This window comes from Rhagoletis pomonella, unplaced genomic scaffold (assembly GCF_013731165.1).
Source record: "Rhagoletis pomonella isolate Grant_MI unplaced genomic scaffold, Rhpom_1.0 Rhpom_scaffold_00013, whole genome shotgun sequence".
Lineage (NCBI taxonomy): Eukaryota > Metazoa > Arthropoda > Insecta > Diptera > Tephritidae > Rhagoletis > Rhagoletis pomonella.
Window position 1 is genome coordinate 7,335,709 of NW_023458567.1, and position 14,710 is coordinate 7,350,418.

General features: G+C 33.3%; 1 protein-coding gene across 3 annotated transcripts in view; it reads left to right on the top strand.

Moving 5' to 3' along the window:
* LOC118748687 (protein ROP) overlaps positions 1–14,291 on the top strand; it is a 57,661-nt gene extending 43,370 nt beyond the window's left edge. For 2 of the 3 annotated variants that reach the window (XM_036483288.1, XM_036483289.1), the window contains exons 5-10: positions 5,358–5,877; positions 6,010–6,131; positions 6,700–6,813; positions 6,883–7,050; positions 7,321–7,505; positions 10,431–14,291. In XM_036483288.1, coding sequence (XP_036339181.1) covers positions 5,358–5,877; positions 6,010–6,131; positions 6,700–6,813; positions 6,883–7,050; positions 7,321–7,505; positions 10,431–10,653 — 1,332 coding nt within the window. In that variant the 3' untranslated portion in view covers positions 10,654–14,291. The remainder of the gene's footprint in view (positions 1–5,357; positions 5,878–6,009; positions 6,132–6,699; positions 6,814–6,882; positions 7,051–7,320; positions 7,506–10,430) is intronic. The other variant, XR_004994073.1, reaches the window with a different exon arrangement.
* Positions 14,292–14,710: the final 419 nt, after the last annotated feature.

Here is a 14,710-nt window from a genome sequence, read left to right on the forward strand (position 1 = left end):
GTAATTAACCGATTCACTTATTAATAATCAATCTTATGGCAGTCCCCTGCTGATTATTTACATACATTAACTTTTTTAGACTCGCTAACATAGCACATATTTGCTAATCAGTCAGTGCACTGTATCGCATTGCAACATATCACTACATATCCACATACGCCTACGTATTTCCCTCGAACATACACATACATACAGCTTATATACACAAATAAATTCTTAAAATTTCAGACGTATGCATGTAAACTATTTTCATATTTTAATTATTAGTTGCGCACCATATTTCATATTTTTTATAATTTTCATTCTTTTTCAAGTTATATACCTACATACATATATAAATGACCTGACTTATTTTTTATCTTTATTATTTTTGATTTTTTTTTAATACTGTTGTCGTTTACCATATCAAATAAACCACGTTGAGCAATCAAGATCTAATATAATTTTAAGGTTACCAACAAAAAAAATAAATAAGTTTTCGTACTTAAAGTTAGAATTTTTAAAGCCAATATAAATGTACTCTTTTCATACATATGTAGTTAAATTATGCTCCGCTAAATAAATGATAATATACTTTAGGGCGGGCTGAACATCCGATTTATTTAAATTTGTATTGTATTGTTAGGTGCAAAAATGTGGTTCATTTTGCTCTAAAAAAGTCTGTGCGAAAGATACAAATTTATAAGGTCAATACCTTAGGCCCGTCCATATCAATTAAAGTTCAAAGTGTTCAAAAAAAGTTGCTAGCTTACTACGATCGATTTAATTCCCTACAAAAAATGTGCATATACCAAATTATGTAATACGAGGGCCAGATTAAGGGAGGCCTCCACATGTGATGACAAAAAAACAAAAATTTTTTTTTCAGAGCTCACAGAAAATATCGCTAGGTATTAAGAAGATTTCTCAGCACCAATCAATTTCTTGCGGAACGTAGCTTAGCTTTAACACCAATCAATTAATCGTGAATGCAAGTTACATGAAAAGCTTAAATTCACGCGAACAATTCTTAACTTTTACTCCAAATTGTGGCCACACAGGTAAAGAGCTGGCGAATGCCATTCTTCAGTTTTTAAAGAAACATAGCGTTGATATACACGACTGCCGTGGTCAGTCGCCAATTACAAAGTAATTCTGATGAGAATTCCAAAATATAAAAGATGAACAGAAATAGTACGTGGTTAGAAGTCAAGCCCGAGGACTGGTAAATACATACGTTACCTTTTTTCATGATATTCTTGAAAGCTTCAATTCAACCATAAAAGAATAAAGCGAATCAACAGAGATGTTTTTGTAAGTTCAGAAATTATACTGATTTATTCTATGATGGAAAAATACTGCACAAGTGAAAAAGCCTTCTCCGATATGAGATTGATCAATAACTTATTTATCAATCTAAGCTCAGAAATAGATATACTGCGGGAATTCGACTTTGTTGATGTCGTTGCAAAATTCTCAGCTCAAAAGTCTCGGAAATGGTACTTCCAGTAGTAGCATTTTATTCCCAAGTATTAAATGCTGCAAGGTATGAAATTGAGAGTCTCCATAACTTTATTATTTATGAAATGCGAATCTGATTATATAAACGATACTGTTAGAAATACAATTTTTTCCAATTAATTGTATGTAATATTAACTCAAAAAGGGGAAACCACATGTATGACGGCCCAGAGCCCCCACATTCTTATTGCGGCCCTGTGTAGGACTGATAGTTTTGGAGATAATTGCAATTTCAGTCAAAAAGTTTTTAGTTTTGGACATTGATACTTATAATCAGGGAACGGATTTTATGGAAATTGCCTTTTTTTCTGCTAAAGAGATAAAGTATATTCGATTAAGAATGTCCACGATTTAGCTTTCCCTGATTCGATATATACACATTTGATGTTGCCTTTTTTAAGATATTTGCCTGTTTTAAGATATTTGCCTTTTCTTGCCTTTTCTACCTTTAAAAAAGTGATTATAGCATTTACAAGTTTTTTTTTAAGATTAAAAAATATACACATGCCCATGCGGCTTATAGAAGCGCAGGGACCTCTTGCCAAATTGGTATTGGAAAAATTCAAAGCCGTTTTCTCAGCTAACTTAGGCTTGGAGACAATAAGGGGTGTGGATAAAATTGTAAAGGGCGAGGAAAACGCCCTTATTCCTGATAATATGAACGTTTCAAACGTTCCATATTTAAATTGGGCTCCACTTGTATCAACTTACGTCGACCGCACATTTAGTACATTCAAGGCTTTTCTTCGCGAAAATCGAATGAAAATGCTGCCAGAAAACTTCAAAATGCATCTTGTGGTTCAATGTTACTACAACTATACAGATTAAAGTTTTATGAGTTAAGGCCTCACCAGATAGAAATTATTTTCTGCGTCACAGGGATACTTTTGACTGACATCGAAGTTAACTCTGGGATTTTGAATAGAAGACGCCACATTGGCAACGCATTCATTGCCGCAACTGATAAAAATCGGCCAACTCTCAACTTTTGACGCGCGTCACTGCGGAAAAACAACAATGTATGGAACGAATTCAAACCAGTTGACTTTTGGCCAATCAAAATGAGACGTTTTGTTTGCGGCAACGTTTTCGTTGTGGCGCCTCGCAATGTTATGTGCGTGTTGACAGTCAAAAGCATCCCTGTGGCGCAGAAAGGAATTTCTATCTGGCGGGGCCTTTAGAAACTCGAAAGGATAAAATAGTCAAAGATTCAAAGTACAAATTTTTCATATAATGAAACTAGTTCATAGTTTTTCTCTTTTTACTTGTAATATAAAAATTTCTAAAATAAATGTATTTTTTGATTGTTCTTCGTATTTTCGGTCTTTTTTTAGTGCTTTATTTTGCTTTTTTTTTTGCAATACCTAGTGCCTTTTCCTGCCTTTTTTGCTATTTTGTTTTGTCTTTTTTTGCCTTTTTTGCAATACCTAGTGCCTTTTCCTGCCTTTTTCGCTATTTTATTTTGCCTTTTCCAGCCTATTTCGTTATTTTATTTTGCCTTTTTTATAGGTTTTTAGGTCCTAAAAATCCGTTCCCTGCTTATAATATTTATGGGTGAAAAACTATAGATAAGTTGCTCGTTTTACAGGAAATTTATTTTCCTACAAAAATGTAACTTTATGAAATTATCTGCGAAATAGTTTCTGAGGTAATTGCAATCTTTGTTAAAAATTCTGTATTTCTGCCCATGAATGAATTATTTATGGATGAAAAATAATTACATAATAAATTATTATCATTAATGACGTCAGACTAAAAAAAAATCGGCAAAACCTGGGGACTAGTAGGACGCAGTGGACGAAGCTACAGACGGTACAAAATACAGCACTCAGGACAGCGACAGGATGCCTCCTGATGACACCAGAACACCACCTCCACGATGAGGCAAAAATGCTCCTATTTAGGGAGCACAACACGATGCTCTGCAAGCAGTTTTTTGTTGGGAGCCACAGATGTGGCCACCCAAATAGACAGCTGCTTGCAGAGGAGCCCTCGCCGAGGCACGTTAGGAGGCATCTATATGAACTGACGGACGAAGTCCAGAGGTTCATTAAGCAACCTCTGGACCCGACAGCTCATAGACAGGCCCTGAACGGCATTCACAGGGACGCAGTCTCGAGTTATGTATACTCAAGACCTGTGAATGCCGTTCTAGGCACACAAACACCGGACATCGACATGACGGAGCTCCATCTGCCTCGGGACACCAGAACGACAATAGCCCAACTTCGCTCTGGCTACTGCAGCAGGCTAAATTCCTACCTGTCTAGGTTAAATGCGGATGTACCGAACGAATGTCCGGCATGCGGAGAGACCCCACACGACTCGAAATATCTCTTCGCATGCCCGGAAAACTCCACAACCCTAACGGCGTCGTCCCTATGGACTGACCCCATAGAGGCTGCACGCTTCTTGGGGCTGCCGTTAGTGGAACTCGACGACAACGACTGAGATATCAGCCGATCTGGGCGGGGTTGTTGTAGCCGCTACAACAACAACAACAACTAAAAAAATAGTTATTAAAAAAATTTAACACTGAACTTTCATCGACTTAGGCGAGTCGTAAGATATTGACCGAAAATTTTCATGTTTCGCAGATTTTTTTATGGCTTATGTAATGAACCATATTTGTGCTATTAACAATAATAATTCTAAAAAAATCAGATTTTTAGCCCACCCTTATATTAATTATTAAATTATTATTAAAATTGATACTGCGTGCTTAAATCGTACATAATACATAATCTTAAAAAATCAAATGTTTTTTAATCAGATTTTGTAAGCTTTATTTACGAGTATAGAACAGGCTAAGTAATTTGGACTGAATAAACATGTCTACCAAAATTTCCGGGTTTCTTTTGAAGACATGTTTTCTACTTAACCTCAAATATATACAAACATACATATGTATATTTATTAAAATGCCTGAATTTTTTGCTTCGAAAATTACAATTTTTACAACTCTTTTTAATACCTTGAATACTGGAACTGGTTAAACTTTTCCACTATGTATATTTTTCTACTTAACCTAAAAAAAAAACTTGCAATAAATTTGATTGGTATGTAAGTACTTGATACGCCAGTTCAACTGCGCGGAAGAAAACAAGCTTTCTACAAAAAGCTCTAGGTTTCCCTTAAAAGAAAAGTTTTCGTACCTTACCTCGAAAGCAAATTGACAATGAAATTAAAAATGTTCCTTTTTCCCGTATTTATTCTCAAACCCTTAAAATGCAATTTTTCTTGCATAATATTTAGCTGAGTAAGCTAAAACTGAAATTTTCACTTTTCTACCAAAGTATGAGCTTCTTGTATTTAACGTAGTTTTTTTTTTTTTGATTATCGTTTTTTTGTTTATTACAAAGTGTACAAAAATCGACCCCCTTTATTTTTTCCTGTTTTATCTGCTTTGTCTTGTGAGTTTGTGAAATTTTTCAACCCATTTGTCAAACATTCATACATGTGTATGTATAAAATAAAATAGTAGTACTATTTGCATTTTTTCGTAGCTCACTTGCTTCTGTGTTGTTGTAGTACATGTGCGTTGTTTGATGTTTCCCTTTTAAATGTTTACTACTAAAAACTAACTAACGCTTAGCTCACAAAGTCTATTAAAAATTGCTACAAAATTATTGCCGCTTTGTACAAATTTTCGAAAATTTATGTTGACTATTTTTTGAGAAATCATTTTTATGATTTCCAAAATGTAATACATTTTTTTCATTTATTTACTTTATCTGTATGTTTTAAAACAACAAATAAAAAAAATACAAAAAACAATGAACCTCCACTCCCACTTCGCATCATCGCTTTCGCCCACTCTATTTTCCAATCGTCTGTCGTGGCTATCGCTCCCTCAGGTCTACTCGCTCGATTCACCAGACACCTTTCAGTGTCTGTATTCGCCAGCGTTTGCTTCGATACGCGCCAAGCACATCGATCGCATCGCCGAGCAAATCGCGACTTTGTGTGCCACACTCGGCGAGTATCCGATGGTGCGATATCGCACTGACTGGGATCGCAACATAGATTTGGCTGCTGCGGTGCAGCAGAAGTTGGATGCCTATAAGGCGGATGAGCCGACAATGGGTGAAGGTCCGGAGAAGTCACGTTCGCAGTTATTGGTATTGGATCGTGGATTCGATTGTGTATCGCCGTTATTGCACGAATTGACATTGCAAGCGATGGCATACGATCTCTTGCCGATTGTTAACGATGTATATCGCTATACGCCCGGCCCAAATCAACCGGAAAAGGAGGTTTTGCTCGATGAAAACGACGATTTGTGGATGGAGTTGCGACACGAGCATATCGCTGTGGTGTCCACGCAGGTGACACAGAATCTAAAGAAATTCACCGAATCGAAGCGCATGACATCGAGTAAGTGAGAGGAGAAAAATGGCTTTTTTTATTGTGCTTTTATACTTTTTTGTAACTATTTTTAAAGTTTTTAGAAATTTTATAATTGCCATGAAATAATACATACTTCCTTTTTTGGCAACCTTTTTATAGCTGATAAATCTTCTATGCGTGATTTATCGCAAATGATCAAGAAAATGCCCCAGTACCAGAAGGAGCTGTCAAAGTATTCGACACATTTGCATTTGGCTGAGGATTGCATGAAGACTTATCAGGTGATTGTGAACTAAAATAAGGAAAAAAATTACTTTGAGGTGCACGAAATGAATTCAGGGATATTCACGCGTCCAACGTCATTTTCTACACCCCTACGGCTTACACATAAATTTTAAAATATTATTTTCAGCTATAAAACGTTATCTGGGGTATTCACGTAACCGAAGAATATTAAAAATATTTCAAAAATATTTTTTTAATCTTAATAAATTTTTTTTTTAATAGAGCACAATTCGAAGGCCAGCTCTTATTTTTGAACAAAAATATTTTTTATAAATTTTTAATATTCTTTTGGTGTAAAAAGTTGTCAGTTCCATTCCCATAACCGATTAATTATTAAAATAGAGTACATGAAAAGTAATTTCAACTAATATTTTAAGTTTTTTAGTTTCTAAGTAATTTAAAAACATGTTCCACTATAGGGTATTCACGAAAAGCAAATACTAAATATCGTGAATATCCCTCTTAATCGCTTTCAGAAATCCATATGGCATACTTTTATTGATTTTCCTCTCAATACCTTGACTTCAATTGCTTTTCTTTAATCAACACTTTTCTTTTTCCCAGAGCTACGCCGATAAGTTATGCCGCGTTGAACAGGATCTGGCTATGGGTACTGATGCTGAGGGCGAAAAAATCAAGGATCATATGCGTAATATTGTACCCATACTTCTTAATGCGGTGAGTTGGCTATGAAGCCGCTTTTGAAGTTTGTATTTAATTATTTTCTTCAAATTATTTTGCCTGTAGGATGTTTCCAACTTCGATAAAGTGCGCATTATTGCGCTCTACGTTATGATTAAGAACGGTATTTCTGAGGAAAATTTGACAAAGCTCTTCACGCACGCCTCACTATCGCCTAAAGATCAGGATATGGTGCGCAATTTGAGCTTTTTGGGCGTAAATGTGATTGCTGATGTAAGTATCAACTTCAAATAAAAAAAAGAGCAGTGGGAAAATCAGCACTTGAAGACAAAGACATTAATTTTTTGAGGTTATCGTTACTCTTTCTTTTTCTTTCTTTTTTGTTTTACCTACTTTGTAGTTTAATTTCATTTCATATTTTATATTAATTAGTTTGAAAGCAAAGTTTTTTCCTTTAAATTAGTGCATATTTAACTAAAAAAAAAGGTTATCGTAAAAATCAAAATTTTTGCTATAATTATTTCTTTACATCTATCCATATAGTCTCGCAAGAAAGTCTATAATGTCCCACGTAAGGAACGCATCACCGAACACACTTATCAGATGTCGCGTTGGACCCCTGTAGTCAAGGATATTATGGAGGATTGCATTGAAGATAAATTGGATCAGCGTCATTTCGCTTTTCTGGCTGGACGTGCACAGAATACCAATTATCATGCACCAACAAGGTAAGAAAGCACCTAACAAAATTCTTAAAATATGTGTGAAGGTGAAATTTCGATCACCATTGGAGATGGCATAAAACTTCACTTGCACTTCATCGCTTTTACATACAACCTCGCGTTAATATCTAATTAGTTTAGGACCTAAACTTTAGGCGAAGTGCAGGTGAGAACAAGATATTGTGATGCATGAATAGTGAAGAGAATTGAGTGAAAGTTTGGTAAACTGAATTTAAATCAAGGTATGAAACCGATTTAAAATAGCGTACCGGTTTCGGTTTCGGTTTTGCAAAGTGTTTCGATTTCGTTCTTCAAAATTTGTTTCGCTTTCGTTCTGGAATAAAAAGAAAACAAGTTTGACAAAAAAAAATATTAAATAAATATGTACCTTCCAGAGTTTGTTTTTGACGAAATTAAACATTGTGATTAATTTTAATTTATATAAAGAAAACATTTCTGAGTCAATTATACAAACTAATAACCATATTCCACCACATTCGCTTAGATCAAAATTCAGAAATTTGTTTATTATATTATTTATTACATAATGAGAGTTGTTGCTGATAGGATTTGATATACATACGTTTAAGTGTGATTTTCACAGAAATTTTGTTGATATTATAATGTAATAATAATCGTTTGTTTAATCTTACTCGCAAAAGCTAATAAATTTATTTAAATATTTGTGGCCCATACAATTGATTAGTTCTCATCAATGAAATCGAATCCACTACATTATTACTTGAATTGACTCTCGTTGGTGGCAAAATGAATTTTAGGTCAGAAAGCAGCCTTTCAACACTGACCTGCATTGCAGGAACAGCTAAAGATATTTTAGCTAACTGAGCTAAGTGCGGTTTCCGCAAATACTCATTTTTTCCAATATTGTAGAACATTAATACTTCGTTCTTGCCGTCTTTGATTGGCAAATGCCACTTAGAGAGGACGGAAGTTTTCGGTCCACTAACATAATCGCAATTACGATTCGCGTCTGAATGAGATCATCTAACTGAGATCAAAATCATCAGACTCATCATCTGAAGTTACAGCGGCAGTACTGTTACCGCCTTGTATAAATTCGCCTTGAGCAAGGCGTATCAACTACAGGTGATAGCGATAGAAGCCATGCTTCTTCTTATGAGCACGCTTGTGTCAAATTATCGCCTGTTTTGGTTTGTTTAAATATCCGCGTATACATACACATAACGTAAATATATGCCCTGCAAACAAATGCTTCCGAAATCTTTAAGAGCATCGGAAATTTGTTACGATTCTTTTAGGAATCTTTAAAGAAAAACATATGAAGCGGAGACAAACCTGAAACCTTTCAGAATACTCCGAAATCCTGGTATGCAGGGTATGCATATACATAGGAATATGAATAGATAAAGAAAGAAGAAAGAGTTCATACCACCGGAAAATGTTGTTTTTGTACGATTATTACCTACCTGTAGTTATTGAATCATGGCCTTGAATTGCACCACATTTATCAGTGTTGCTATAAGTCACGATATATAAGAATTAAAAGTAAGGCTATCCGCATACTAGTCAACAAATTTGTCATGCAAGTAATTTTTTGTAAAACGGCACAGTTATGCTCTGAAGAAAAAAATTTTGGTTGCTAGATCCTGCAGCTAATTTTTATACAGGCATGTTCTGAAATTCGAAAATTTTAAATCGACTCGATTTCGATAATTTTTTCGATGGTTTTTAACCAAAAAATTTACAAGTCTCGTATTAAAATGATTTATTTCATATCACTGCCGCATCTTTTACGGGTTTCAATTGGAATATTCACCCTTTCCATCAGATATAATTAAAAACAATTTGGCAATTCGAGTCGATTTCAAAGTTTCGAATTTCAGAACATGCCCGATAAATTTCTGGAAACCCATTGAAACTTGTGTTTGAAACGGTTTCGTTTTCGTTCCTTTAATGGTCAAGATAACGGCTACGGTTTCGGTTTTGAAAAACGAAACGGTTTTAAACGATTACGGTTTTGGTTTCATTCTTTGATTTAAATTAAATGAAAATATGAGAAGAGTGATGAGTAAATGAAATTAAAAGCCAAAACATTGAAATGAAATGAAATGAAATTAATGGAATGGAATAGAGAAAGTGAAATGCGAGAAGAGTGATGAGAAGTGAAATAAAGTAAAATTAAGAAATAGTAGCAAGAAGGGTGAAGCGAAATGGGCAAAATAAAATGTAGAGTAATAAAAACTTAGAAGCAAGAAGTCACGTGTAAATAAAAAGTGAGAAAAGTGAAGGGAAATTAGCGAAATTAAATGAAATTAAATGACAAGCAATCAAAAGAAGAGAAATAAAATGAGTTCTACTGCGAAAATAAGAAACAAGTAGAATGAAACGGAAGTGAGTTGATTGAAGTAAGAGTAAAGAGAAGTGGTTATCTCTGAAATAGTTAATCGCCTTAAATAAAATGTTTTGTAAACAAAATGCAGTGTGAAAATTAAAAGCAGATTGAAGTGAAGTTAGTGAATGGTTGTGATAAATGAGAGAAATTATATAAAAGTATGAGAAGCTAAAATAGTGAAGCAAAATGAGTTAAATCAAATGAAGATCTCTTAAACCTTGAAATAAAAATGTGAGAGGCGACACAGCGAAGTAGAGTGAGCGTATCGATACGAAACGAAATCAAGTGAAACAAAGGGACGATCTGTAAAACTGGCAATCGCTTCGCTGCTGCTGAAATGTTCTTATACTGGCTATGAGGTGGCAAAGTCTCTCAATCTTTTGTATATCCATGGAAGACATGTTTTCGTAGCAGACCTATTTTATGGCGACTCATTTTCATTTAAATAATTCATTTTCATAGCCGTCCTCTTAAAAATTTTGTTATATAAAACTATGATGGCGTTTAATTTCATTAAATTTCAAAAAACATTAAATTTCTTGTTTTCCCCCTCACAGCGCTCGCTATGGCCACTGGCATAAGGACAAGGCCCAAGCCCAAGTCAAGAATGTGCCACGCCTCATAGTTTTCATTGTGGGCGGCGTTAGTATGTCCGAGATGCGTTGCGCCTACGAGGTAACCAATGCCGTGAAGAATTGGGAAGTGCTAGTCGGCTCGTCACATATACTAACACCCGAAGGTTTTCTCAGCGATCTGGGCAGCCTTTCGAAGGAGGACTAATCCGCAGCTAACGCGACGAACGATAATGTAACAGATCGTACCGAATAATATGAAGGTAAATTTTTTTAAGGATTTTTAAACAAATAAACTTATGAATGAGTATGTAGTAGTTTAATTAAGTTGACTTATGTAATTCAGGTACCGAGCAGGCGCGTATATTTTGTATATGTATTGCTGTATACTAGTTATTAATTTTCGATAACGTCGTTGGGATTGTTTGTTCTTTTGATGACGATGCAATTAAACTATTATTGTTCATATATTAAATATACATATATGTATAAAAATTATTGATAAGAAATATTACAACTTGTCCTTAGGTTAGCTGTGCGCTAAGGTGTTTATGTATGTTTATATAAATTATTCAATGAAAAAAGTTGATTCTTGAAGAACTTACTTCCGCTTATTATCTACAACCTATATAAAAATTATACACAAATATATAATTGATTGCTTAATATATATTATAAACGATATGACTACATAGTGTAGGCGTGACGATAAATTCCAAAGTATTCTCGTTGGTTATGTGCAAATAAGCGAGCCGCTAGTAGGTTACGCATTTATCGAAGCAAAAGAAAGTATAAAGTATTTACATATGTCGCATATTTATAAAAAAAAAAACTATTTAATTAAATTATAAATTGCAATTTAACTTAAATATTATTGTATTTGGCTTTATTAACTATTATTACTTACAACATTTGAACTATTTATGCGCTTTTAAAATATACTTAAAAGCAAGGAACTAAGCATTATACTCTATGCAACTAAAAAGAAGTATGAAATACAAAAAAATTACAAAAAATATCAAAACACCGATTTTTAATTCGCAAACTTGAAAAGGATATTCATAAAAAGAGAAAAGTAATACATTCAAATAAAAAATAAGTGGTTGAATAAGGTGCAGACAAAAGGTCGCATTCACAAAGCATACATACTTTGAATAAATAATTTAATTAAAAAAATAATACATATTAAGCAAATTAACATTTAAAATAATTGCAACCTTGATTTAAAAAAAAATAACCATGATAATAAAAAAATATTAAAAATATTTCCGTATGTATTTAATAACTTAAATTGAGTGTTTAGAATGAAAACACAAATTGGTTTATTTCCAACGTAATACAATATTACAAAAACAATAAAAATTATTATTATTAGCAAAACATAGAAATAGAAAGTAATACAAATGCAACCATGTCACTGTAAGTGGCTTATATTATAACCCAGTATGTATCGTACGTAATAAAGTGGTTCTATATGACGCGCGTGTTGTGTTTAAGGCTTTCGTGAAATTTGCAAAATCCTGCAATAAAGTACATATGCGCAGCTCAACTACACAACATAGTAGGTAAAAAAAATCAATCATTAAATAAAAATTAAACAATCCAATACTATTGCAATTAATGTAATACTTAATGAAAACGAAACTTTGCTACAATTTCTAATATTTTCGACCACTTCAAAAATTATGTACCTATGAAAAAATCAAACAACAAAAAATTTAGAATGCTATTTCACAAAATCTAAATAAAAATCTTTAATAAACTGAAATTCATATGAACCATAAGCGTTAACATATCTTGGCTAGCAAAGCTTCAAAATTTGGCAAAGCATTAAGCAAATTGTGATATATTGTGGAACGATTTGGGTTTGGGGACAAACCGAACGAAAAATGTCACTGAAGATGGCGCAATGCCATAACCGGTTTGGAGACAAAGGATGATGGAGAATCGTTCCGCAATATGTTCATACGTTCATCTACTCCTACCCCGTCGGGAACACCAACAATCAAAACGATAACATTAGTTTTGCTTAATGTTATTTCTGAAGTCTTGATTGATAGTTCTTTTTTTTAATAAAAATTCTTGTGTTCGGCTGGCGTTATTTTTTTTTTAACTCGCGATGTTTTTTGTCGGCACATAAAGCACAATTCAATATCTAAAATTTCGTTTGTTTCTTAATTCCAACTTTGCTTTCGACTCGGCAAGTGTTATTTTTTAATTCGCTCCTTTTTTTCGGCGCGATAAACAAGAATGTTTTATTGAAATCTCTTCTGCTTTATCTTGTTTTTTTTTTAACGCCTTATTCATAAAAATAAAATAGATTTAAAAAGCTCTATAAAGTACCAGTTTCAAACAAAATTTCGATTTATAAAGCAGTCTTCTTTATTTTTTATGAATATGGGTGTTAATTTGCATTTCGTTAGTTTGGCTCGCGAGAAGCTTTGCTGGCATAAGTTAATTAGCTCCTTCATACTTCCAATAAAACCGTTCAAACTTAAAACTGTAAGCATCTACTACAATTAATACATTTGTGCATATCGTTACCTTAATATAGAAAGGCCCAATCTCTCATTTTTGTTTCTTCAAACATAGTTTGAAAATTTCGTGAAAAGCAAAGTTCTACAGTTGCGAATTTCGTCGAAGTGCTGGTTTTTTTATTCATTATATTATTTATATTTGTCTTCAATTTCTATTAGATATATTGTGAGCTATTTGACAGATTTTGTATAAATCTGTTTCGAAATGAAAATGGGTTAGGGCGTTTCTACATATATTATGGGAATGATATGTAGGTAGTATGTGTATCATATCGACATACATACTTACATAAAACTACCTTATGTACAGAAAGACATCTTAATACAATCTATGACGACTATTCATCGCACCACATATACCTGTGTGATATGTACTTCCAAAACTAAACATACTCGTACACCTCTACATACTTACTTTAAAATAATTTATAATACTTATACTAAATAAAATCAGATACTAACTAAAAGGAACGTACTAAGTAGTTAAGCTTTTTTCGAGTAGTTAAAAAAAAAATTCAATTCTTGCAATAACGGGAGAGCGCAGTTAAAATGATGACAAAGCAAAATAAACAAAAAATGTTCGAGTGTTTTAGATGCAATACAGTATTTTACAATTTACATAAATATAGTAAATAACGTGAAATGAATAACGAATGTTCAACATCAAGTAATCAGTAACAATTTCAATTCTTTATATATATTATATATAAAAACTAGTTAAATTAAAAAATGTAGATAATAAGTATGGAAATTATAAAATATACATAAAATATATTATAAATAAAAAAAAACGAATAAAAAAATGCATACGCATAAAACAACACTCCACTCGTTCGAAACCAACACCGATTGCCAATGCGAACACTCACTCGCTCACGCACCACACACTACACGCTGTCGGCATGGGTGCTATCAACGAACGAACCAACCAACCAACCATCCAGAGGCAAATGTCAACTGCCTACAACGAATACTGCAATTTGTCTTATTTGCAAAACAACAACAACATCTGCAAATGTGATGAGGATCACTAGACAAATTGCAGTGTTACACCTGTGACAGCAGCGCCTAGCTGTGTGCATGTGTGTGTACGCTTAGTGGCGGGCGGTATAGTGTAGGCGAAAAGTGGCGAGTGTTTAGCGCGTATGCGGCAATTTTCCATGTATTTTAGATGTTAAAGGAGTACAAGAAGAAGAAGAAAATTAATTGTTTATTGCTTGTTATAAAACAACCACCTTAAATTAAATAGCAGTATAGTACATAACGGTACTAGAATCAAAATAAACGAACAATTGTGTGAATTACAAAACAAAAATAATAATAATTAAAAATAAATACGAAAGTCACAGCATGTTGTTGTGCATATGTAGGCTAAATACATATTTACATACATACATACATATGTATATTTACTGTGGAAATTAATACATGTTGCATGCATAGATAATTTTAAAATTCACATAAGACATGCATTAATAAATGTGCGCATGACTCCATAGTAGTTATTACAGACAAACACACTTACATACATACATTGAAGAACAAAAGTTATACATTTACTTGCATGAAAGTATGTGAGTAAGCACAGGCAACAACAAAAACTTGAGAACACATATATGTATACAACATACCAAGTAAAGAATTACAAACATTTATTAAAAGCAAATAATTACATATACTTATATACATACATACAGTTGCGGTCAATAAGATAGTAGCAAAATTCAA